We start from the raw sequence: 23,042 nt of genomic DNA, 5'->3' as shown, positions 1-23,042 counted from the left end.
CGCTCTAGCAGGCTCGCGCTGGCCAATGGGAAGGGGCGGCAAGGCAGGAAGGGGCGAGATCTTCCGGCGCGAGGTGGAGTCCGGCGTGGTGGGGAAGCAGCATGGTGAGGAGCCGGCGGCGGCGGCGGAGGCTTTTCGGGGGCCGCTGGGGAAAGCGCCGCTGGTGCTGTCGGGCGAAGGGGCTTCCCGTGGCGCTGCTGGGGAAGCGGTCCCAGCAGCTGCAGCTCAAAGAGGGATCCTGAAGGCTGCCGTGTTGGGAGCAGCAGCAGCAGCGCTGGATGGCCAGGCCCGCTCGCCCACCGGCAGCGCTATCCTAGGAATCACTCGTAATGGTTGGCATCGTAGTGCATCGTGGGAGAGGAGCACATTGCAGCCAGTTGCTGCCTCGACTCCTCTTCTCAGTTTCAGACCCACAGTGACTAGCAAGGAGAAGCTTGCGAATGCGAAGAGCTCTTTGAGAGTGGAACAGTCTGACTGCCTTATGGGGGGCGTTGGTTTTCTTTCATTTGCAGGTGTCCAGATAGCTATCCGTTAGGAATCCAGACTGCTGCTGCCTGTTAGGGGTGCTGTAGGTTTTTGCATTGAATATTGGCTTGAACTAGATGTTCTCCAGGGGCCTTTCCAAGGCTGACACTCTGTGATTCAGAACTCAATGGCCACAATCCAGTGGGTGCTTAGGCGTGATTAAACCCATTTTGAATAAATGAGCTATGTGACCCTATCCATGCAGTCTTATGTATGTTTACTCGGAACAAGGTTCAGTGACGTATATGCTCTGTAGTACAGTAAATGTGTTTAGGTTTGCAGTAGAACAGTGTCCTATGTCCTGACACTTTACAATATGGCATCGGCTGTTATGGAATTATAGCCTAAGGGCTATAATGCCGCTTTAAACATAGCTTCCCCCCAAGAATTATGGGAGCTGTAGTTTGTAAAGGGTGCTGAGAGTTGTTTAGAGGCCCCTGTTCCACTCCAACTACTACCATTTCCAGAGTTCCCTGTGATTAAACCATTCTGGGAGGGAAATGGGTTTCCAAACAACTCACAGCACCATTAACAAATGACAGCTCCCATCATTCTTTGGAGGAAGGTGTGGCTGCTTAAAGGCATAGCATAGCACTTTAAATGTATGGTGTGCATGTGGCCATAGTTTCTGCTGGAATGGGAACAAATGTTTGGACACATCCTCACTTGAGGATTAGCAGGTATTTAGGAAGTGATCATCCGTCCTTGTCCTGAAGATTTGTTAAACTGGAAAGTGGTGGAGAGAGCGTGTTCTCTGTCGTTCCATTCATACCTTTGTATTCTTTTAGTTGCGCCGGGAAGCCCGCCAGCGGCGAGAATATCTTTACCGCAAAGCCCAGGAGGAAAAGCTTCGGGCGATCCAGGAGAAGAAGGAAAAAATTAAAAAAGCACTAGATGGTATGAACAACTAACTTGCATCTGCTCAAAACTGATGTGTGTATGCTGGGAAGGGTGCCTTTTGTGGAAACCTGCATGTGTACAGTGTCTTGTAGATGCAGGAGCAGTTGGCCTTTGTAAACTCTTAGGACTGGGGAGATCCACGGTGACTCGCTGGGTGACAGTGGGCCAGCCGCCATTTTCCAGCCTAACTTGCCTCACAGGGCTGTTGTCAGGCAATACCAATGAGACGAAAACATGGAAGGTGCCTAAAGAAACCAGGGTGGCTATCTAAAGAACTTTTAACTGAATTAAGATTAAAAAAGGATGTGTACAAAAAATGGAAAAGGGGGGAAACCACCAAAGAGGAATTCAAACAAATAGCCAGCACGTGTAGACACAAAGTCAGAAAAGCTAAAGCACAGAATGAACTCAGGCTTGCTAGAGAGGTTAAAAGCAACAAAAAAGGCTTTTATGGGTATGTTCGTAGCAAAAGGAAGAACAAAGAAACAGTGGGGTCACTCAGAGGAGAAGATGGTGAAATGCAAACAGGGGACACAGAAAGGGCTGAACTCCTCAATGCCTTCTTTGCCTCAGTCTTCTCCGATAAAGAAGACAATGCCCGACCTGAAGAATTTGAAGCAAATGATTCAGCAAAGGAAACACAGCCCAGAATAACTAAGGAGATAGTACAAGAATATTTGGCTAGATTAGATGTATTCAAGTCTCCAGGGCCAGATGAACTGCATCCAAGAGTATTAAAAGAACTGGCAGATGTGATCTCAGAACCACTGGCAGTCATCTTTGAGAATTCCTGGAGAACAGGCGAAGTCCCGGCAGACTGGAGGAGGGCAAATGTTGTCCCTATTTTCAAAAAGGGGAAAAGAGAGGACCCAAATAATTACCGCCCAGTCAGTCTGACATCAATAGCAGGGAAGATTCTGGAGCAGATCATTAAGCAAACAGTCTGTGAGCACCTAGAAAGGAATGCTGTGATCACCAATAGTCAGCATGGATTTCTGAAAAATAAGTCATGTCAGACTAACCTGATCTCGTTTTTTGACAGAATTACAAGCCTGGTAGATGAAGGGAACGCAGTGGATGTAGCCTACCTTGATTTCAGCAAAGCATTTGACAAGGTGCCCCATGATATTCTTGTAAAGAAGCTGGTAAAATGCGGTCTTGACTATGCTACCACTCAGTGGATTTGTAACTGGCTGACTGACCGAACCCAAAGGGTGCTCATCAATGGTTCCTCTTCATCCTGGAGAAGAGTGACTAGTGGGGTGCCACAGGGTTCTGTCTTGGGCCCGGTCTTATTCAACATCTTTATCAACGACTTGGATGATGGACTCAAGGGCATCCTGATCAAATTTGCAGATGACACCAAACTGGGAGGGGTGGCTAACACCCCAGAGGACAGGATCACACTTCAAAACGACCTTGACAGATTAGAGAACTGGGCAAAAACAAACAAGATGAATTTTAACAGGGAGAAATGTAAAGTATTGCACTTGGGCAAAAAAAATGAGAGGCACAAATACAAGATGGGTGACACCTGGCTTGAGAGCAGTACATGTGAAAAGGATCTAGGAGTCTTGGTTGACCACAAACTTGACATGAGCCAACAGTGTGACGCGGCAGCTAAAAAAGCCAATGCAATTCTGGGCTGCATCAATAGGAGTATAGCATCTAGATCAAGGGAAGTAATAGTGCCACTGTATTCTGCTCTGGTCAGACCACACCTGGAGTACTGTGTCCAGTTCTGGGCACCACAATTCAAGAAGGACACTGACAAACTGGAACGTGTCCAGAAGAGGGCAACCAAAATGGTCAAAGGCCTGGAAACGATGCCTTATGAGGAACGGCTAAGGGAGCTGGGCATGTTTAGCCTGGAGAAGAGGAGGTTAAGGGGTGATATGATAGCCATGTTCAAATATATAAAAGGATGTCACATAGAGGAGGGAGAAAGGTTGTTTTCTACTGCTCCAGAGAAGCGGACACGGAGCAATGGATCCAAACTACAAGAAAGAAGATTCCACCTAAACATTAGGAAGAACTTCCTGACAGTAAGAGCTGTTCGACAGTGGAATTTGCTGCCAAGGAGTGTGGTGGAGTCTCCTACTTTGGAGGTCTTTAAGCAGAGGCTTGACAACCATATGTCAGGAGTGCTCTGATGGTGTTTCCTGCTTGGCAGGGGGTTGGACTCGATGGCCCTTGTGGTCTCTTCCAACTCTATGATTCTATAAAATGGACAGGCAGCGGGAGAACACTGTTACATTGCTTCAAGTTCTTTGGAGGGAAGGGGTGACATAAAGTAATAACTCGGCTTCAAAAGCCTGTTGAAAAATGTATGTCTTGCATTTCCCTATAATGTATCCCCGAAGTCAGTAATGGTGGTCAAGAGCCCTGCAGCTGTGTCTGCTTTTTGTAACTCCTCTGACCTCTTCCCTTCCAGAGAACTGCCTCATCCCCACGGAATTGCGGAGGGAGGCTCTGGGGCTCCAGAAGGCTCTCGAATTTGATGATGGGGGTGGAGAAGGTGAGTAGCTGATATGAGCAAAATGGTAAGAATGGTAAGACTAATATATCATTTTACTGGCTTTGAGGGAAGCATCCTCAGGCTGTAGCCTTTACCCTTAGTGAACAGAGAACAAAATGGCAGAAAGGGAATTGGAAGGAAGAAGACAACAACCAGAAGGAGGACAGTGGTGGAATTAGCTATTGCATTCCCTATTGCATTACTTCTCACTAATGACATCTTATAAATCAGCCTTTCTTAATGTGGAGCCTTCCAGAGGATTTGGACTACAAAGCCCATCAGGCCCACTTAATTGGATCAATCAACTAATTTCCAGTTGAAATGTGGCACATTTGAAAGTGTTGTATTTGTCACATTAGCGCAACTTACCTCTGCATCACTTGTCAGAGCCCTGTAGATCTGGATTTGAATTGGAATGCTGCTCCAGAAGTGAATTATAAATGCTATGGTTCAGCCTCAGAACATGAAGAGGATGAGGAGGACGTTCCCTAGGTGTATGATGTGTTTTCCTCTCTGCTGATGAACCACGTAGCCTATCCTTTTTCCAATCATTTAGTTTGTGGTTTCCAGGCAACCTTGAACTCTGGTAGAGGCATTCCCAAACTGGCCTGTGGTTTTGTGGTTGAAGACAGAAGCATTCATAGTGATTTTTTTGAATTCTATGGATTTCAGATTTGTATACAATAATATACAGTATATAAGAAGTAAATGAAGCAGCTAGAAAAATCCTATAGCATCTAACACAGCAGATTGCAATTGCTACAGCCAGCAGAAAAATCACTAAGTGCTCTGCCAAGACCCTTAGAAATTTTCAAATCATTCCTGAGCATGGATGAACCACTGAACCACTTGTTTTCTTTTTTTAAAAAGTTCTTCTTTTCTGCAACCCAAGTTTGGTTTTCAGATGAGTGCAGCTGCAGGGGGTGTGCTTGTTTGTTAAGAGTTCAAAGAGTGTCTGTGGATTTGTCACCTGCCTTTGTAATTTGCCTTGCCGTGGTAGGTGTGAAAAGCCACATGGACGACGAGTACCGCTGGGCAGGTGTGGAGGATCCTCGCATCATGGTCACTACCTCCCGCGACCCCAGCTCCCGCCTCAAGATGTTTGCCAAAGTAAGCAAGCAGCACTTGTTCCTTCTCTTTTAGGAAGAGGTGTATGTGCATGTGGGGGAAGAGGGGTGGAAAAGCTATGTGCCCACTATAGGGAAGGAGAGAAGATCAATCATCTTCCTCAGCTTAGTGTTATGCATTCATTGTTTTAAAAGCTTAAATCCATAAAACTTTAAAAAATGAAAGGGAATGCTCAAGGCAACTTCTAGGAACATGACATCATACAACATATAAAAATAACAGTAGCAGTGATGGAACAGTGTAAATGCAACATAGTTAAACTGCCCTCCCCCAAAAGCAATTCAGACAGCAGCCAAAGAGCATAGCATAACAAATAACAACAACTATAATAGTAAATTTTACTTGGCTGAAAGCCGCTTTCAGCATCCTCCTTTTAACCAAGCGCCTAAAATAATAGTGAGAGATCTTGCTTGGAAGTACATTCTACAAAGATAGGTAACATAGATGAAAAGTCCCTGCTCTTAGTAGCAGCCTGCAGTACCTCATGCAGTGAGGAGGTCTGGAGCAAGGCCCCCGGTGTTTCCTGTTTTGGTGATAAGAGGTTCTGGGACCAGTCCATGATATATCTCTTCCAGGTCTAGCTAGCAGGTCTTTGCTGGGCCTAGTTAGGAAGGTTATGTTGGAGACCCACCAAAAGGCTTGAGTGTGAGCCAGGGCCCTGTCTTGGGACTGTGGAGAAGTAGTAACTGAATGCCTCTGGTTGTTGTTTTTTTTAATGATATTTATTAAAATTTCAAAAAAGGTTACAAAAATAAGAGAAAGAAAAGAAAAAAGGGGGGGAAAGGAAAAATACAAAAAAATTAAAACACTTAAAAACAAATCAATCTTTCCATGTCTTGTCTTTCATTTACTTGTTTCCCTGACCTCCTCACACCTCCCTTTTTTGTATTCCAGTTCAATTAGTTAATTCAGCAAATCCTTTCCCTCTTTGTTTTTATCCTAATCCTTTAACTTAATATATTGTAACTTTGGATTCTCACCTGTTAACAAACCATTTTTACATACTCCTTTGTAACATTGCTGCTAAAACCATTTAACTTCATTCTGACATCATTCTAACATTCATTAATTTTGCAGTATTTCTGTAAATAGTCTTTAAATTTCTTCCAATCTTCTTCCACCGACTCTTCTCCCTGGTCTCGGATTCTGCCAGTCGTTTCCGCCAGTTCCATGTAGTCCATCACCTTCATCTGCCATTCTTCCAAGGTGGGTAGATCTTGTGTCTTCCAATACTTTGCAATAAGTATTCTTGCTGCTGTTGTAGCATACATAAAGAAAGTTCTATCCTTCTTTGGCACCAATTGGCCAACCATACCCAGGAGAAAGGCCTCTGGTTTCTTCAGAAAGGTATATTTAAATACCTTTTTCATTTCATTATAGATCATCTCCCAGAAAGCCTTAATCCTTGGGCACGTCCACCAAAGGTGAAAGAATGTGCCTTCAGTTTCTTTACATTTCCAACATTTATTATCGGGCAAATGATAGATTTTTGCAAGTTTGACTGGTGTCATGTACCACCTGTATATCATTTTCATAATATTCTCTCTTAAGGCATTACATGCCGTAAACTTCATACTTGTGGTCCATAACTGTTCCCAGTCAGCCATCATTATGTTATGTCCAACATCTTGTGCCCATTTAATCATAGCAGATTTCACCGTTTCATCCTGAGTATTCCATTTCAACAGCAAGTTATACATCTTTGACAGAATCTTGTTTTTGGATTCTAACAGTTCTGTTTCCAATTTTAATTTTTCCACCTGGAAGCCAATTTTCTTGTCCAAATTATATGCCTCCATTATCTGATAATAATGAAGCCAATCTCGCACTTTATTTTTTAGTTTTTCAAAACTCTGCAATTTCAATCTGTCTCCCTCTTGTTCCAAAACTTCCCAATATTTCGGCCATTTGGCCTCCATATTGAGCTTTTTTTGCGCTTTCGCTTCCATCGGTGACAACCACCTTGGGGTTTTATTTTCCAATAAATCCTTATATCTTATCCAGACATTAAACAATGCTCTTCTAACAATATGATTTTTAAATGCTTTATGAGCTTTAACCTTGTCATACCACAAATATGCATGCCACCCAAAAACGTTATTAAAGCCTTCTAAATCCAAAATATCTGTGTTCTCAAGAAGCAGCCATTCTTTCAGCCAGGAAAAAGCTTCTGATTCATAATAAAGTTTAAGGTCTGGCAGGGCAAATCCACCTCTTTCCTTTGCATCTGTTAGTATTTTAAATTTTATTCTAGGCTTCTTGCCCTGCCAGACAAATCTAGAAATATCTCTCTGCCACTTCTTGAAGCAATCCATTTTATCCGAAATTTGCAATGTTTGAAACAGAAATAACATTCTAGGCAATACATTCATTTTTATCGCAGCAATACGGCCTAGCAGTGAGAGCTTCAAATTTGACCAGATTTCTAGATCTTTTTTCACTTCAGTCCAGCATTTTTCATAATTGTCTTTAAATAAATTCCCATTTTTAGCTGTCATATTAATCCCCAGGTATTTCACTTTCTTAACCACTGTTAAACCTGTCTCATTCTGAAACCTCTCTCTCTCAATCTCTGTTAAATTTTTCTCTAAGACCTTTGTTTTTAACTTATTTAGTTTAAATCCTGCAACCTAACCAAATTCTTGAATCAGTTCCAAAACTCTTTTGGTACTAGATTCTGGCTCCTGTAACGTCAATACTAAGTCATCTGCAAATGCTCTCAATTTGTACTGTTTAGCTCCGACTTGTATACCTTTAACCAATTGGTCCCTTCTAATCATATTCAACAGGACCCCCAGGACCGATATAAAAAGCAATGGGGAGATTGGGCAACCTTGTCGTGTCCCTTTTTCTATCTTAAATTCCTCCGTCACCACGTTATTCACAATTAATTTAGCCTTTTGTTCTGAATAAATTGCACTTATACCATTTCCAAAGCCTTGACCTACCCCCATCCCCTGTAAATTCTTCTTCATAAAACTCCAAGAAATATTGTCAAAAGCTTTCTCCGCGTCCACAAATATCAAAACTGCCTTGGTATTAATATTCACTTGTAATTTTTCTAAAATATTGATTATGTTTCTCATATTGTCAGACAAGTGTCTACCTGGGAGAAAGCCTGCTTGATCTTTATGAATCTCTTCCACTAACACTTTTTTTAGTCTTTTAGCCAAAATGTCTGCAAAAATTTTATAATCCACATTAAGCAGTGATATGGAGCAGTAGTTCTTAAGCTGCGTCTTTTCAGTCTCTGTTTTCGGTATAAGTGTGATATACGCTTCCTTCCACGACTCTGGTGCCCTTTCCCCGTCCATTATTTCATTACAGACTTCCTTTAAAGGTTGTACTAACCATTCTCTTAAGGATCTGTAATATCTAGAAGTCAGTCCATCCGGTCCTGGAGATTTGCCTAATTGCATATTCTGAATGGCACCTTCTACCTCCTGTTCAGTTATTTTATAGTTCAGCATTAATTTATTTTCTTGAGAGATTTTTGTAATCCATTTATTTTCAAAAATCAGTCTAGGTCAATTTCTTTCTGTGGCCCTTGTGTATATAGTTGTTTAAAGTACCTCTGGAAACAATTTCTAATCTCGACTGGGTTCTGTATGTTCTTTCCTTCCACTTCTAAATTTATAATAGTATTTAGTTTTTGTCTTTTTTTCATTTGCCAGGCCAACAATTTCCCACATTTATTAGCCGACTCAAATGTCTTTTGTCTCATTTGTTTAATTTTCCATTCTATCTCCTGATTCATCATTTTCATTTATTATACTTGATATAGCTTTATTTCTCTCAAGATCTCTTGCGACTTTGGTTTTGCTCTCAACTTCTTTTCACTTTCCTTTATTTTCTCCAAAATTTTATCCTTCTTCTCATTTTGAGTTCTCTTCTTTACTGCATTCTGTTGTATCAAGAACCCTCTCATAACCGCTTTACTTGCGTCCCAGATTACTCTTTTTTCAACATTAGTGTTCATATTTATCTCAAAATAGTCTCTCAAGGTTTTTTGGGCCTTCTTAGTCACTCCTTCATCTCTAAATAAGGTGTCATTCATCCTCCATCTGAAAGAGCCAGTTGGTGTTAGTTTCATCTCCATCTTCACAGCATTATGGTCGGAGCATGTTTTTGGGCAAATTTCCACTTTTCTTGTCTTTGGTGCCATTCCTCTAGTTACCCATATTTGGTCAATTCTTGTCCATGTCATTTTGGCTTCAGAGAAGAAGGTTCCCTCTCTAGCCAAGGGATTCTTTGTTCTCCAGATATCAACTAAGTCCAAGTTGTCTGTCATCTCAAAAAAGGTTTTCGGTAGTCTACCATCCTTAGTGACTACCTGTCTTTGTGCCTTGTCCATATGTGTAGATACCACTCCATTCATATCTCCCATCAAAATCACATTATAATCCAAATAGTCCATCAAGGTCTCATGCAACTTTTTAAAGTATTCAGATTTCCCCTCATTTGGTGCGTAAACTCCTACTATTAAGAATTTCTCTCCTTGTATTTGAATTTCAATTGCCACAAATCTTCCTTGGTCATCTTTAAAGATAAATTTTGGTGATAGTCTCTCCTTTGCATAAATCACTACTCCTCTTTTTTTAACTTTATCCGATGAGATAAATTCCTGGCCCAGTCTTTCATTAATCAATACTTTTCTATGTAGCCTTATCACATGTGTTTCCTGTAGACAAATTAATGGACTTCAATGTCTGTACACTAATGCGCAAAGCATGGGAAATAAACAAGATGAGCTTGAGCTCTTGGTACAGCAAACTAAATATGACATAATAGGCATCACTGAAACCTGGTGGGATAAGTCCCACGATTGGAATGTAATAATGGGGGGATACAATCTATTTCAGAGAAACAGACCAGACAAGAAAGGAGGAGGAGTGGCGTTATATGTCAGGGATGTGTATACCTGTGAAGAGATCCAAGATTTAGATCCTCAAAGCCAAAGTGAGAGCATTTGGGTCAAAATTAAGGGAGAGAAGAATAACAGAGACCTCATTGTGGGAGTTTACTATAGATCCCCAAGCCAAACGGAGGACATAGATGATGCCTTCCTGGAACAGATGGCCAAGCATGCAAAAGGAAGGGAGATAGTAGTAATGGGGGACTTCAATTACCCGGATATTTGTTGGACGTCAAACTCAGCCAAGAGCATAAGGTCAAACAGATTCCTCACTGGCCTTGCAGACAACTTCATTGTCCAGAAAGTGGGAGAAGCAACAAGAGGAACAGCCATTTTAGATCTGGTCCTAACCAATGTTGATGACCTGGTTAGTGGGGTAGATGTGGAAGGATCATTAGGCGCGAGTGATCATGCTCTTCTGAAGTTTACTATACAGCGGAAAGGAGCAGCCAAGCATACTAGGACTCAATTTCTTGACTTTAAGAAAGCCGACTTCATAAAACTTAGGGAAGTGCTGGGTGAGATCCCATGGACAGCAATACTAAAAGGAAAGGGAGTTCATGATGGCTGGGAGTTTGTTAAGAGGGAGATACTAAAAGCACAACGTCAGGCAATACCAATGAGACGGAAACATGGAAGGTGCCTAAAGAAGCCAGGGTGGCTATCTAAAGAACTTTTAACTGAATTAAGATTAAAAAAGGATGTGTACAAAAAATGGAAAAGGGGGGAAACCACCAAAGAGGAATTCAAACAAATAGCCAGCACGTGTAGACACAAAGTCAGAAAAGCTAAAGCACAGAATGAACTCAGGCTTGCTAGAGAGGTTAAAAGCAACAAAAAAGGCTTTTATGGGTATGTTCGTAGCAAAAGGAAGAACAAAGAAACAATGGGGTCACTCAGAGGAGAAGATGGTGAAATGCAAACAGGGGACACAGAAAGGGCTGAACTACTCAATGCCTTCTTTGCCTCAGTCTTCTCCGATAAAGAAAACAATGCCCGACCTGAAGAATTTGGAGCAAATGATTCAGCAAAGGAAACACAGCCCAGAATAACTAAGGAGATAGTACAAGAATATTTGGCTAGATTAGATGTATTCAAGTCTCCAGGGCCAGATGAACTGCATCCAAGAGTATTAAAAGAACTGGCAGATGTGATCTCAGAACCACTGGCAGTCATCTTTGAGAATTCCTGGAGAACAGGCGAAGTCCCGGCAGACTGGAGGAGGGCAAATGTTGTCCCTATTTTCAAAAAGGGGAAAAGAGAGGACCCAAATAATTACCGCCCAGTCAGTCTGACATCAATAGCAGGGAAGATTCTGGAGCAGATCATTAAGCAAACAGTCTGTGAGCACCTAGAAAGGAATGCTGTGATCACCAATAGTCAGCATGGATTTCTGAAAAATAAGTCATGTCAGACTAACCTGATCTCGTTTTTTGACAGAATTACAAGCCTGGTAGATGAAGGGAACGCAGTGGATGTAGCCTACCTTGATTTCAGCAAAGCATTTGACAAGGTGCCCCATGATATTCTTGTAAAGAAGCTGGTAAAATGCGGTCTTGACTATGCTACCACTCAGTGGATTTGTAACTGGCTGACTGACCGAACCCAAAGGGTGCTCATCAATGGTTCCTCTTCATCCTGGAGAAGAGTGACTAGTGGGGTGCCACAGGGTTCTGTCTTGGGCCCGGTCTTATTCAACATCTTTATCAACGACTTGGATGATGGACTCAAGGGCATCCTGATCAAATTTGCAGATGACACCAAACTGGGAGGGGTGGCTAACACCCCAGAGGACAGGATCACACTTCAAAACGACCTTGACAGATTAGAGAACTGGGCAAAAACAAACAAGATGAATTTTAACAGGGAGAAATGTAAAGTATTGCACTTGGGCAAAAAAAATGAGAGGCACAAATACAAGATGGGTGACACCTGGCTTGAGAGCAGTACATGTGAAAAGGATCTAGGAGTCTTGGTTGACCACAAACTTGACATGAGCCAACAGTGTGACGCGGCAGCTAAAAAAGCCAATGCAATTCTGGGCTGCATCAATAGGAGTATAGCATCTAGATCAAGGGAAGTAATAGTGCCACTGTATTCTGCTCTGGTCAGACCACACCTGGAGTACTGTGTCCAGTTCTGGGCACCACAATTCAAGAAGGACACTGACAAACTGGAACGTGTCCAGAAGAGGGCAACCAAAATGGTCAAAGGCCTGGAAACGATGCCTTATGAGGAACGGCTAAGGGAGCTGGGCATGTTTAGCCTGGAGAAGAGGAGGTTAAGGGGTGATATGATAGCCATGTTCAAATATATAAAAGGATGTCACATAGAGGAGGGAGAAAGGTTGTTTTCTGCTGCTCCAGAGAAGCGGACACGGAGCAATGGATCCAAACTACAAGAAAGAAGATTCCACCTAAATATTAGGAAGAACTTCCTGACAGTAAGAGCTGTTCGACAGTGGAATTTGCTGCCAAGGAGTGTGGTGGAGTCTCCTACTTTGGAGGTCTTTAAGCAGAGGCTTGACAACCATATGTCAGGAGTGCTCTGATGGTGTTTCCTGCTTGGCAGGGGGTTGGACTCGATGGCCCTTGTGGTCTCTTCCAACTCTATGATTCTATGATTCTAATTGTTCCTTTTTTGATAAATGAAACACAGTTTTCCTTTTCTGAGGGGAGTTGAGACCATTACAATTCCAGCTTAATAGTTGCAGAGCCATGATGTAGTTACTTTACTTTTCCTCCAACTGCACCAAGTGCCTGTTCCTGCTCTGTCAGTGGTATCACCTTCTCTGGGCAGTCTTTTAATCCAAAAGGTAGTTTTGCTATGTCTAATATTCCTCTTTCTAGTGCTCTTAACTCTTCTCCAGATTCTTTCTGCAGGTCTTCTCCATGGTCTTTCCAAAATCTTCCTTTGTCGTCCACTGATCTTATTTTTATCTTTCTTCCTTTGAAGCTAAAAGATAGGCCTTGGGGAAATTCCCACCTAAAGATGATTCTGTTACTTCTCAACAGGGCAACCAAATCTCCATAATTGGACCTAAGGTCCAAAAGATATTTCGGAATGTCTTTAAATATCTCCACTTTTGACTGGTGTATTTCCAAAGTCTTCTGGAAGTGCAGACTCAAGAATTTGTCTCTCTCCTATTTTGTTTGGAGGGTGATCAAACAGTCTCTCACCCTGTTCTTCCCTCCTCTTCCCAGCCTGAAAGCACTCACTATCTTAAAGTCTTCCTTCTCCAAATCTGGGTTCCAAAAGTCTGCAAATTCCTGCATAAGAAAGTCAGTCAGATTGTCTTTCTCAAGTTCAGGTACGGCCCTGATCCTCAAATTCATTTGTTTCTCCTTCAATTCAATCATAGACAATATCGACCTGTGGTCTTCAAGTTGCTTATGTATCGGTGGTATCTTCTCTTCTACAGAAACTGCTATTTCCTTTGCTTCTTCAGCTGTCTTTCGGGTCAAAGTAGATTCCTGTAGCAGTTTCTCAATAGTTTCTGTATTAGTATTTACCTTCTGTCCCAAATTGTTGATACTTGTAGTATTTTGATCAATTTTGATTGATGCTTCAGCTACTTCTTTACTTAGTTTTTCCAGAGATTCATTAATTTTGCCTAATGCTTGAGCTAGAACATCTTTGGATATCATTTCTTTAGGTTTAGGTTGTACAAATGCAGCCCCTGATGATGCAGAGGGGCCAGATGTTGAAGCTCTTCGCTGCAGCCCAGCGTCTGGGCAAAAAGATCTACCAGACCTCGTTGTTTTTTCCTGAGGCAAATCTGTCTTTTCTTTTCCATCTGCCATAACACTAGTTAAAGCCCAAGGTCAGTCCCACGGCCAGAATTTGTTTTGAAGTGGAAAATTCCCCTGGCCCAGTTGTTATTGTAACAATTTCAAACTTCCTCTAGGGGGACACAGTAGCAGCCAAAAGTTGTTGCCTTAAAATAAATAACCTTTTTTTAATCCCCCAATTCGCAAAACAGTTTCAATTTCAATTATTTTCTAGTTACTTTAAAACCAGGAGAAGCCAGCCAGAAACATTGTATCTTACTTGCAGAGTTAGCTGTCAAAAAGTACTCTATTCACTAACAGCGCATTTCACAGTACGGCATTCTTGTTGTCCAATGGCAGCCCGTTCCCAGGTTTTAAGCGATGGATTTTAGCTTCATTTCTCTCTTTTTGCAGAAAAATACAGTTCACACCTTTCCCCCCTCCTCTCCTGCAGCCAAGGGGGGAGATCACTTGTTTTGATGTTAGAATTATAGTCCTTTTCAAGCGTCTTTCAAAGTTTTAGCTTACAAGTTCATTGCTTTGCTCTATTTACAAAGAACGGAAGGCAGACTTCCTGTTTATACCTCCCCTCTTCAGTATCAAATTGCGTCTTTGTTCTCCTTTATTTCCAAAATTAACCTACTCACGGGTAGTTGTTTTTGTAGCCAGATTGTCACAGGAAAAAGGTAGCGCTCTCCGGTAACGGCTGTGTGGCTTCACTCCACGGAAGAAGTAGTTTTTTTTAATAAATATTTATTAAAGTTTTCACAATATTACATAATGAAAAAGGAAAAATACAAAATAAAAACAATTCCATCTTTTTGTCACTTATCTTTCATTTGCTTGTTTGCCGGACCTCCTCATACCTCCCTTTTTTGTATTCCAGTTCAATTTATTAGTTCAGCAATTCCTTTCCCTCCTTATTTCATCCTGATCTTTAATCTTAATATATTATAGCATTAAATTTTTACCAGTTAAAAATCCAATTTTTTCATATTCTTTTATACCATTACAGCTAGAAACCACTTAACTTCAATCCAACATCATTCTAACATTCATTAATTTTGTAATATTTCTGTAAATAGTCTTTAAATTTCTTCCAATCTTCTTCCACCGACTCTTCTCCCTGGTCTCGGATTCTGCCAGTCATTTCTGCCAGTTCCATGTAGTCCATCACCTTCATCTGCCATTCTTCCAGGGTGGGTAGTTCTTGTGTCTTCCAATACTTTGCAGTAAGTATTCTTGCTACTGTTGTAGCATACATAAAGAAAGTTCTGTCCTTCTTTAACACCGATTGGCCGACTATGCCCAGGAGAAAGGCCTCTGGTTTCTTCAAGAAGGTATATTTAAATAAATAAATATGCATGCCATCCAAATACATTATTAAAGCCTTCTAAATCCAAAATGTCTGTGTTTTCAAGAAGCAGCCATTCTTTCAACCAGCAAAAGGCTGCTGATTCATAGTAAAGTTTCAAGTCTGGCAGGGCATATCCACCTCTTTCCTTTGCATCTGTTAGTATTTTAAATTTTATTCTGGGCTTCTTGCCCTGCCAGACAAATCTAGAAATATATCTCTGCCACTTCGTGAAACAGTCCATTTTGTCCACAATTTGCAATGTTTGAAACAAAAACAACATTCTAGGCAATACATTCATTTTTATCGCAGCAATACGGCCTAGCAGTGAAACCTTCAAATTTGACCAAATTTCCAAATCTTTTTTCACTTCAACCCAGCATTTTTCATAGTTGTCTTTAAATAAATTCCCATTTTTTTGCTGTCATGTTAATCCCCAGGTATTTAACTTTCTTAACCACTGTTAAACCTGTCTCATTCTGAAACCTCTCTCTCTCAATTGATGTTAAATTTTTCTCTAAAACCTTGGTTTTTGATTTATTCAATTTAAACCCTGCAACCTGACCAAATTCTTGAATCAGTTCTAAAACTCTTAGTACTAGATTCTGGCTCCTGTAACGTCCACGGAAGAAGCAGTTGACTCTCAGCACCGCGCCGCTTCCCCGCTTCACTGGAGCCTGTAATTGGGCTCCTTTGCAGATTGGGGGGGGCGCAAAAGGTGCCCGCCGAGTCCCACAGTCACAGGCCTCACCCGCCTGTGATTTTTTCAAGGGTCCCCACTTCGCCGTAGCGGAACAGACCCGATTCCCGTAGAGCCAGTCCCTCCGGATCAGAGGGAGTCCGCCATTACCAATGGCGCCACCCCGGAAGTCCGTAACTGAATGCCTCTGGAGTATGTGCAGAGTGCACCTCCTGCTCTCATCCTCTGTGTTGCATGAAGGCTTGGGGATTCCTGGTTAGCGGATGTGCGTTTTAGGCATTCTGGTGCCAACCTGTCCTTAACCACTAGGTGACCCTACATCTGACTCTTGCAGGTTATGCCTCCTGATCACTCTCCCATCTCCTTCCACCCATTTCCTGTTTAGGAAGTCAAGCTGGTTTTCCCTGGGGCCCAGCGTATGAACCGAGGCCGACATGAAGTGGGGGCCCTTGTCCGCGCCTGCAAAGCGAACGGGGTCACCGACCTGCTGGTGGTGCATGAGCACAGAGGGGTCCCAGGTGAGTGGCTTGACCGGGGCTGGGTGTGGGCAGGGGTGACGTGGATTGCATCACATTAGAGAGTTGAAACAAATGTTGTTGAGAGCAAATGTTGCTATGTGTGAACTGTCAATTTACCTTTGTTAGATTGTGGGAGCAGTTTTTAATCTTTGCCTATGCAGTGAGTAGGATGGCTCACTTGTATGAGTGACCAGGAGCGGTTTTGCTGGGATCCTGCTCTTTGGTGGTAGCTTCCGTAGTTAGGTGTGTAACTGCTGCTTAGTGGGTGGAACACATGTTTTGCATGGGAAAATCTGCTTTCAGAAAATCTGGTGAGCTAATGACAGTCAAAGTAGAAAGGATAGAGTAGTAGTAGTAATAATAATAATAATTAATACTAATAAATTATTATTTATATGCCGCCCATCCCCAGCCACTCTAGGCGGCTTCCAGCAGAATATTAAAATACAATGATTCATCAAATATTAAAAGCTTCCCTAAACAGGGCTGCCTTCAGATATCTTCTAAAGATCCGATAGCTGTTTATTTCTTTGATGGGAGGGCGTTCCATAGGGTGGGCACCACTACCGAGAAGGCCCTCTGACTGGTTTCCTGCTAAATGAACTCTGTGTATAAGGCAGTTTTCTGTGTCTATAAGCAGGAGGTAGAACTGGTGCCTGAGCTCCATAGCACTGATAGCAAGGCATTGCCTTTTACCGCCGGGGGATTTTATTCTCAGCTTGCAGTCACTGGTGATGGGGCCTGACTAACTTATCCACCTTTTTATCACCATGTAGATGGCCTCATAATCAGCCACTTGCCATTTGGCCCCACTGCCTTCTTCACGCTCTGCAATGTGGTCATGCGCCACGACATCCCAGACATTGGCACCATGTCAGAGGCACATCCACACCTCATCTTTCACAACTTCACTTCCCGTCTTGGGCAGAGGGTAAGATGCACTTGGAGGTCAAAATGAGCAAAGTCACTATTTGTGATTGAAAAGTGGGCACTCAAGGCATTTCTATGAATCTAGCGCGGCTGCCTTTGGGGTACTGGCCCCGTTCATATGTACACCATGGTTTAGTTCTCTGTGTGAACTGGAACAAGTCCAAACGCAACAGGCTTGCATGCTTCTGTGCAGTTGGAAGGAGGACTTTAGCAGAATTTGCTATCACCGTCCCTTAATTTCTGCTTGTCCTTGCATGCTAACCAGAGATCATGGTTTCTAAAAAAAACCCTCTGCTCAGTTTCTCAGCAAGACAACTTCAAACCATGGTTTCTGAAGTTGGCTTGTTAAACTAACCTTAGTTAGTCAGTTATTTCATAACATTTATACACTGCTTGATTTTAAAAGAATAAAACCCTCAAAACAGTAATGAATGGCACTCTCTGGTTTCATACACAACAAGAAGCCAAGTTTAGGAGAAAGGGAGAAAAGGAGAGGGATGTGGTGGAGAACATGGGCCCAAGTCTTGCTCTGGCCCATGGAGTCTTGTGCACATAGGGCAAACCTTGGCATATTGCATTCTGTGCAAGATGTTCCACTGTGCAGTTCTGGTCCCCCCAGCTCAAATGAAGATCCTGTAGTACAGGGGTTGGGTGGGAGAGTACAGAAAGAGCAACTGGAACGATTGAGAGATTGGAGCATCTTCCATATGAAGTGAAGGTCGGGGCTTGTTATTTTTGTTGAGTGGTAAAAGAACTTGTATATTTTGTACTTGGAAGTCCAGCTGAGTTTACTGGCAGGTTTAGGGTTACAACCTAAGGGTCTATGAGGGTGTGGAGGGACGGCGACCCTCTAGCCTCTCCAAATGCTGTTGCACTCCAACTCCTATAATCTAAACTGGGGGAGGGGTAAGCCAGGGGTGGGGGCCTGCTGAATCCTGGTCTCTCACCCCAGCCTGGACAGGGCAGCTGGGTCGCCCACTTGTCAATCATCTGTGTAGCTGACCCAGCCAACACTTTATCTTATGCCAGGGTTCTGGTGGATGGGTTTGGGGCAAACAGTCTCATGGGCCTGCAGGCCAGAGCTTCCCCAGTGGTGGAAGATCTTGCTTCTGGGATTCATCAAACATGTTCTGTGGGCGGTTAAAGCACATTCAACACACCTTTCAAGCACATGGCTTTCCCCATGGACTGTAGTGTCCTCCTCACAGAGTTACAGTTCACAGCACCCTTAACAAACAACAGTTCCCAGGATTCTTGGGGGGCCAGCATGTGCTTGAAGGGTGTGCTGGATGTGCTTTAAAAGTAGGGTGTGGATCTGTCCCATTTCCTACCAGCTTACAAGTCTTCCCACATTCTCTTCACTTCTCCCTCCTCAGCTCACCAGCATTCTCAAGTACCTGTTTCCAGTGCCCAAAGATGATAGCAAACGGGTCATCACCTTTGCCAACCAAGAAGACTACATCTCCTTCCGGTAGGGGGAACTTGTCTTGTGTTTCTGCTAGGGCTGGCTGCCAGTGTTCTCTTTTCTCTTCTTGGTCCCATTGATAGGTTGCAAAAGTGTGGGGTGAGCGGTGAAGAGACACTTGCTCTCTTTGAAGTGGGGGGTGAATTGCAAGGGGGGGAGAGGCTGCAGTTCAAAGTGCTGGTCCCCCCAAGAATGTTGGCCTCCAACCTCTTCTCCGCTGATGTGGCAAAGAGTTTTTGTTTTATTTGGGGGGGGGGCGGAATTAAACACAACAAACTGCAACCCAGCAGAGTCAGTTTGAGATATGACAAAAGGACCATAAAAGATTCTAAAAAGCACAAAGTAGAGCAAGGCACAAGTGTGCTAATTCAACAAGTTCCTTCCATAGTCCTCCATGTGTTCGGAGAAGCATTGCTACAGTATTTGCTCGCTGCACCATATACGGGAAACGAAAGGCTGCCCATTTGCCTAGAAAGATGGTGCATCTGATTTCAGCCAGGTCTCCTTGTGCTGTGGGACCTGTCACTCTTCTGCTCTGCGCCAAACTCTGGGGCTGGCACTGAGAGGGCAGCAGCAAAAAGGGAGGTAGTCGGTGAGTATGGGCTTGTTGGGGATTGTTCCAGCACTAGCTTCTTAACAAAACTTGCTTTTTTTGTGGCAGGCACCACATCTACAAGAAGACTGACCACCGGAACGTAGAGCTTACAGAGGTTGGGCCAAGGTTTGAGATGAAACGTAAGTCAGCTGCCTAGAACACTGGAAGGGCATGGTGCAAATCCACAAATGGAATAGAGGGCAAACAGAGCAGAGGGTGGGGGACTCCAGGCCCAGGGGTGAATGTGGCCCTCCAGGCCTCCACAGCAGGCGCTCCTCGAGCCACAGCCGCTTCCCAGCCCTGCTCTGCACTTACCTCAGGCACTTTTGCCTGGCTGGAATGTGCCCCTGAACTGCCACCATTCCTCTAGGTAAATGGGTAGGTGTAAAAATCTCTGGCTGTTGAAATCTCCAACTGTTGAATGGCTGGAATGTGTCACTTAGGGCTGAATTATACCTTCAGAAATATCCGTAGTATAGCCCTCCAGGAGCGGAACCGCTTCCTTGTGCAATTGGAGGATGGCACCATCAGATAAGTCAATTTTGTACAAGAGTCCTTCTGCATAAAGCTTCAGCATGTCAGGGAAAGGCTGTGCTTCCTCCCATTGGGGTACCTTGCCATGCACATAATGGTTGCTGATTCTTTTTAAGCATAGAAGAGCATTTGATGTGATTCCATCCCTTTTTACTTACAAAGTGATATATTTGAGCCTGAGTTTGGCTCTGACTGGAGCCTGTTTCACAAGAATTTGGGGTGTTGCTTCCTTGCCTCTTTTTTCTTTCTCCTGCAACATTTGAATGCCAAACCTGATTAGTAAATTAAAGTGGCAGGCTGCTGTTCAGCCTTAATTCGCTTCTAAGAGTGTGCCAAATCGTAAATATTAAAAAACACACACCACATAACGCAATTACATAAAAACGATTAAAACATTTACTTTTGTATGTTCTAGAGCAGGGATGTCCAACAGGTCGATCACGCAAGGTTTTTGTAGATTGCGGGTCGATCTCTGGCTCCTTTTCCTCAGCAAAATTGACTCCTGCCCTCCCCGCCCCCCTCCACTGTTGTCTGACCAGTGGAGGGGAAGTGGCTGTTTTCATTCAAAGCGATATTATTGTGAGTGACTTCTTCCCTTCGACCCTTGCCTTAACCTCCCCCCTAAAAACAGAACTTACCTTGTAAGAAAGTATTTGTATAAAAGTGGGGCTTTCCCCCTCCCTAAAAAAGCTCAAAAACTTTGACCTTGAACCCCCCAAAAGCAGGGGTAGATCATTGCCAGATTTTAATTCTGAAAGTAGATCTCAGTCTCTCAGGAGTTGGCCATCCCTGCTCTAGAGGAATTTCTTTTCCAGATATTTGGTTGCAATACATACAAGCCTGATTGCCTTTGAATTTAGGTCAGCCATGAGTGCCACTTTAAAAGAGCTCAATGTCACAGCAGTGGAACTGCTGTTGTTTAGACTACTATGACGCACTTGAAGCATTTTTACCCATTTATTCAGTCACAGTAGCTTTTCATAGTGAACAAAGGTTGGACTCCCAGTCAGCAGGACCAGTGTTCAGGGATGATGGAAGTTGTAGTCCAAACACCCCTGGAGGGCCACAGTTTCCCCCCACCAGAGGTTCTCCTCAATTTATAGAAGCAATATGCCTCCAGGTACCACACAGTGATGGCCATCTCCTTCAGGCCTTGTTTGAGATCTTGCAGAGGCGCCTGGCTGGTGGTGGTTGGTGAAGTGGACCACTGGCCTGGGGGAGCCTCCTGTCTGCTCCAGCAAAGCCATTCTTGTGTTTGAAATAAAGGTGTGCGAAATGCTTCAAGCACATGGAGAAAGCACTTGCAAGATACGACCATGGTATTTGCTAGTCTACATTTCTTCTTCCTTGTTGTCTGTGTCCAAATGTTTTCTGCCAAAAGTTTAGAAGGCTGCAGTTGGGTGGGTGTCTGGACTAACAGGCAGAACTGTGCAGAGTTAGGGGTTGGTGGGTGCTGCATGTCTGCTTCAGGTGGAGCTGGATGAGACTCTAAAGCTGCTCTTCTCTTATTCCAGTATATATGATCAAACTGGGAACCTTGGAGCAGGAGAGCACAGCAGATGTGGAGTGGCGCTGGCACCCATACACTCGCACAGCTAAGAAGCGGAAATTCCTCAGCGTGGAGTAGCATGGACTCCACACTGCCTCTCTCTTCCTCCTCCTCAAGGAGGCTGTCCACTGCCTGGAGCCTGGGGCCTTTGTGAACTGGAGTCTTCAAATTCACCCCATAAACCTGTGCTTTCTGCCACTGAAAATCTCCTTGCCCCATGCAGACAAAGGACACAAAAAACCCCCAACTATGCCAAGCATTCATAGATTTCATGGAATCTTTGAGTTGGAAGGGACCCAAGGGTCATCTAGTCCAACTCCCTGCCATCCAGGAATCTCCATGACAGATTCCCTCTCCAGGCACAGAGCATTCTACCTGGGGTTTTTTGTTTTTGTTTTGTACCGGGGGGGGCATCTTGGAAGCCTGCTCTCTCCTGCTCTGCATCCCTGTTCAGTTGTGGGTTTGGCGCACACATACTGGGCTACATATTACAGTGAGCCCTGTCATTCCTTCCTTCCAAAAACAGCATCAGGGGAATGGATGACGAGGGCAGCGGTGGTCGCCAAGAGAAGGGCCACTTTGACACCCATTCAAGCAGTCCTAGAATGAGTGAAGATGGAATCGCTCCTAGTTGCTGTTAAGGAGCCGGCAGGATAGAAAACATGGCCTTGTCAAACCTGGTGCCTCCCAGATGTTGCTGGACTACAACTCTCATGATTTCTGGCCTGATAGAACAAATGGAATTACTTTTCTTTCTCTCTCTGTTCCACAGAGTAAGTCAACTTGGCACAGCTATATTTCCTGGAAATGGGAAAATGGCTAGTAGAATAGATTTCAGTGGGGCCCCAAATTCTTGCCTGCCCCTTTGTTTTGCTCTAGTTTTGTGAGATGTATTTCTCATCTCTCTGTTTCACAGAAAATGTTTTTCTTGGAGAGGATCCCAGAGTAGGCAGGCTGATTGCTGGAAATTGGGGATTGTGGGAGGAGTTTTACAGAGTAGTGGAAGGGAGGGAAATTGGCATAGAATGCACCCTTAGGTGATGTGAAATGCTTTCCTTCTGATGGCTGTATCAGCCAATGTGATGGAGTTCTAAGGGATGGGGGCAGCAACCACTCCCCACCACTGGTATTTACAGATTTTTATACGTCCATTTTCTCTTCCTGGTGCTTTCCTCTAGGGCAGTTAAATCATAGGGCAGGGGTGGCCAACTCTCAAGAGACTGCGATCTACTTTCAGAATTAAAAACTGGCAGTAATCTACTGTTGAGCTCTTTTTTGGAAGGAAAGCCCCATTTTGGGGGTTCAAAAATAGCTTTTGGGGGGCTTCCGATTTTGGGGGGGGTAAAGGCAAGGGACAAAGGGGTAAACTCACTCACAAGAAGATCGCTATGGATGAAAACAGCAGCACAGAGAAAGCTCCGTCTTCCCTTCCAGAGATCAAACAACAATGGAGGGCGAGGCAGGAGTCAGTTTTAGCGACACTAAGGGAAGGGAGCCAGAGATCGGCTGCAATCTACCAAAACCTCACAGGGATCTACCAGTAGATCGCGATCAACCTGTTGGACATACCTGCCATAGGGCATCTAGCACTGCCTACATGGACTCCAAAGTGGCATGGATGTGAGCATCCCAAAGCCTGGG

At 43.7% G+C, this 23,042-nt stretch overlaps 1 protein-coding gene across 2 annotated transcripts; it reads left to right on the top strand.

Annotated features, from left to right (window-relative positions):
• The first annotated feature begins 80 nt into the window (after positions 1–80).
• On the top strand, positions 81–22,661 carry IMP4 (IMP U3 small nucleolar ribonucleoprotein 4). Of its 2 annotated transcripts, none has more exons than XM_082205913.1 (9): positions 81–104; positions 1,314–1,422; positions 3,860–3,943; positions 4,944–5,053; positions 16,196–16,328; positions 17,105–17,259; positions 18,635–18,729; positions 19,385–19,458; positions 21,367–22,661. In XM_082205913.1, the coding sequence occupies exons 1-9, from the start codon at positions 102–104 to the stop codon at positions 21,477–21,479; spliced, it is 876 nt and encodes a 291-aa protein (XP_082062039.1). In that variant the 5' UTR covers positions 81–101; the 3' UTR covers positions 21,480–22,661. The 2 variants fall into 2 exon arrangements, with proteins under 2 accessions (XP_082062039.1, XP_082062038.1); XM_082205912.1 differs by lacking the exon at positions 81–104 and adding an exon at positions 537–1,205.
• Positions 22,662–23,042: the final 381 nt, after the last annotated feature.

This window comes from Podarcis vaucheri, assembly GCF_965113315.1.
Source record: "Podarcis vaucheri genome assembly, chromosome: 17".
Classification (NCBI taxonomy): domain Eukaryota; kingdom Metazoa; phylum Chordata; class Lepidosauria; order Squamata; family Lacertidae; genus Podarcis; species Podarcis vaucheri.
Note: the sequence above shows the minus strand (reverse complement) of the source record. Positions and strands in the feature narration are given on the sequence as shown.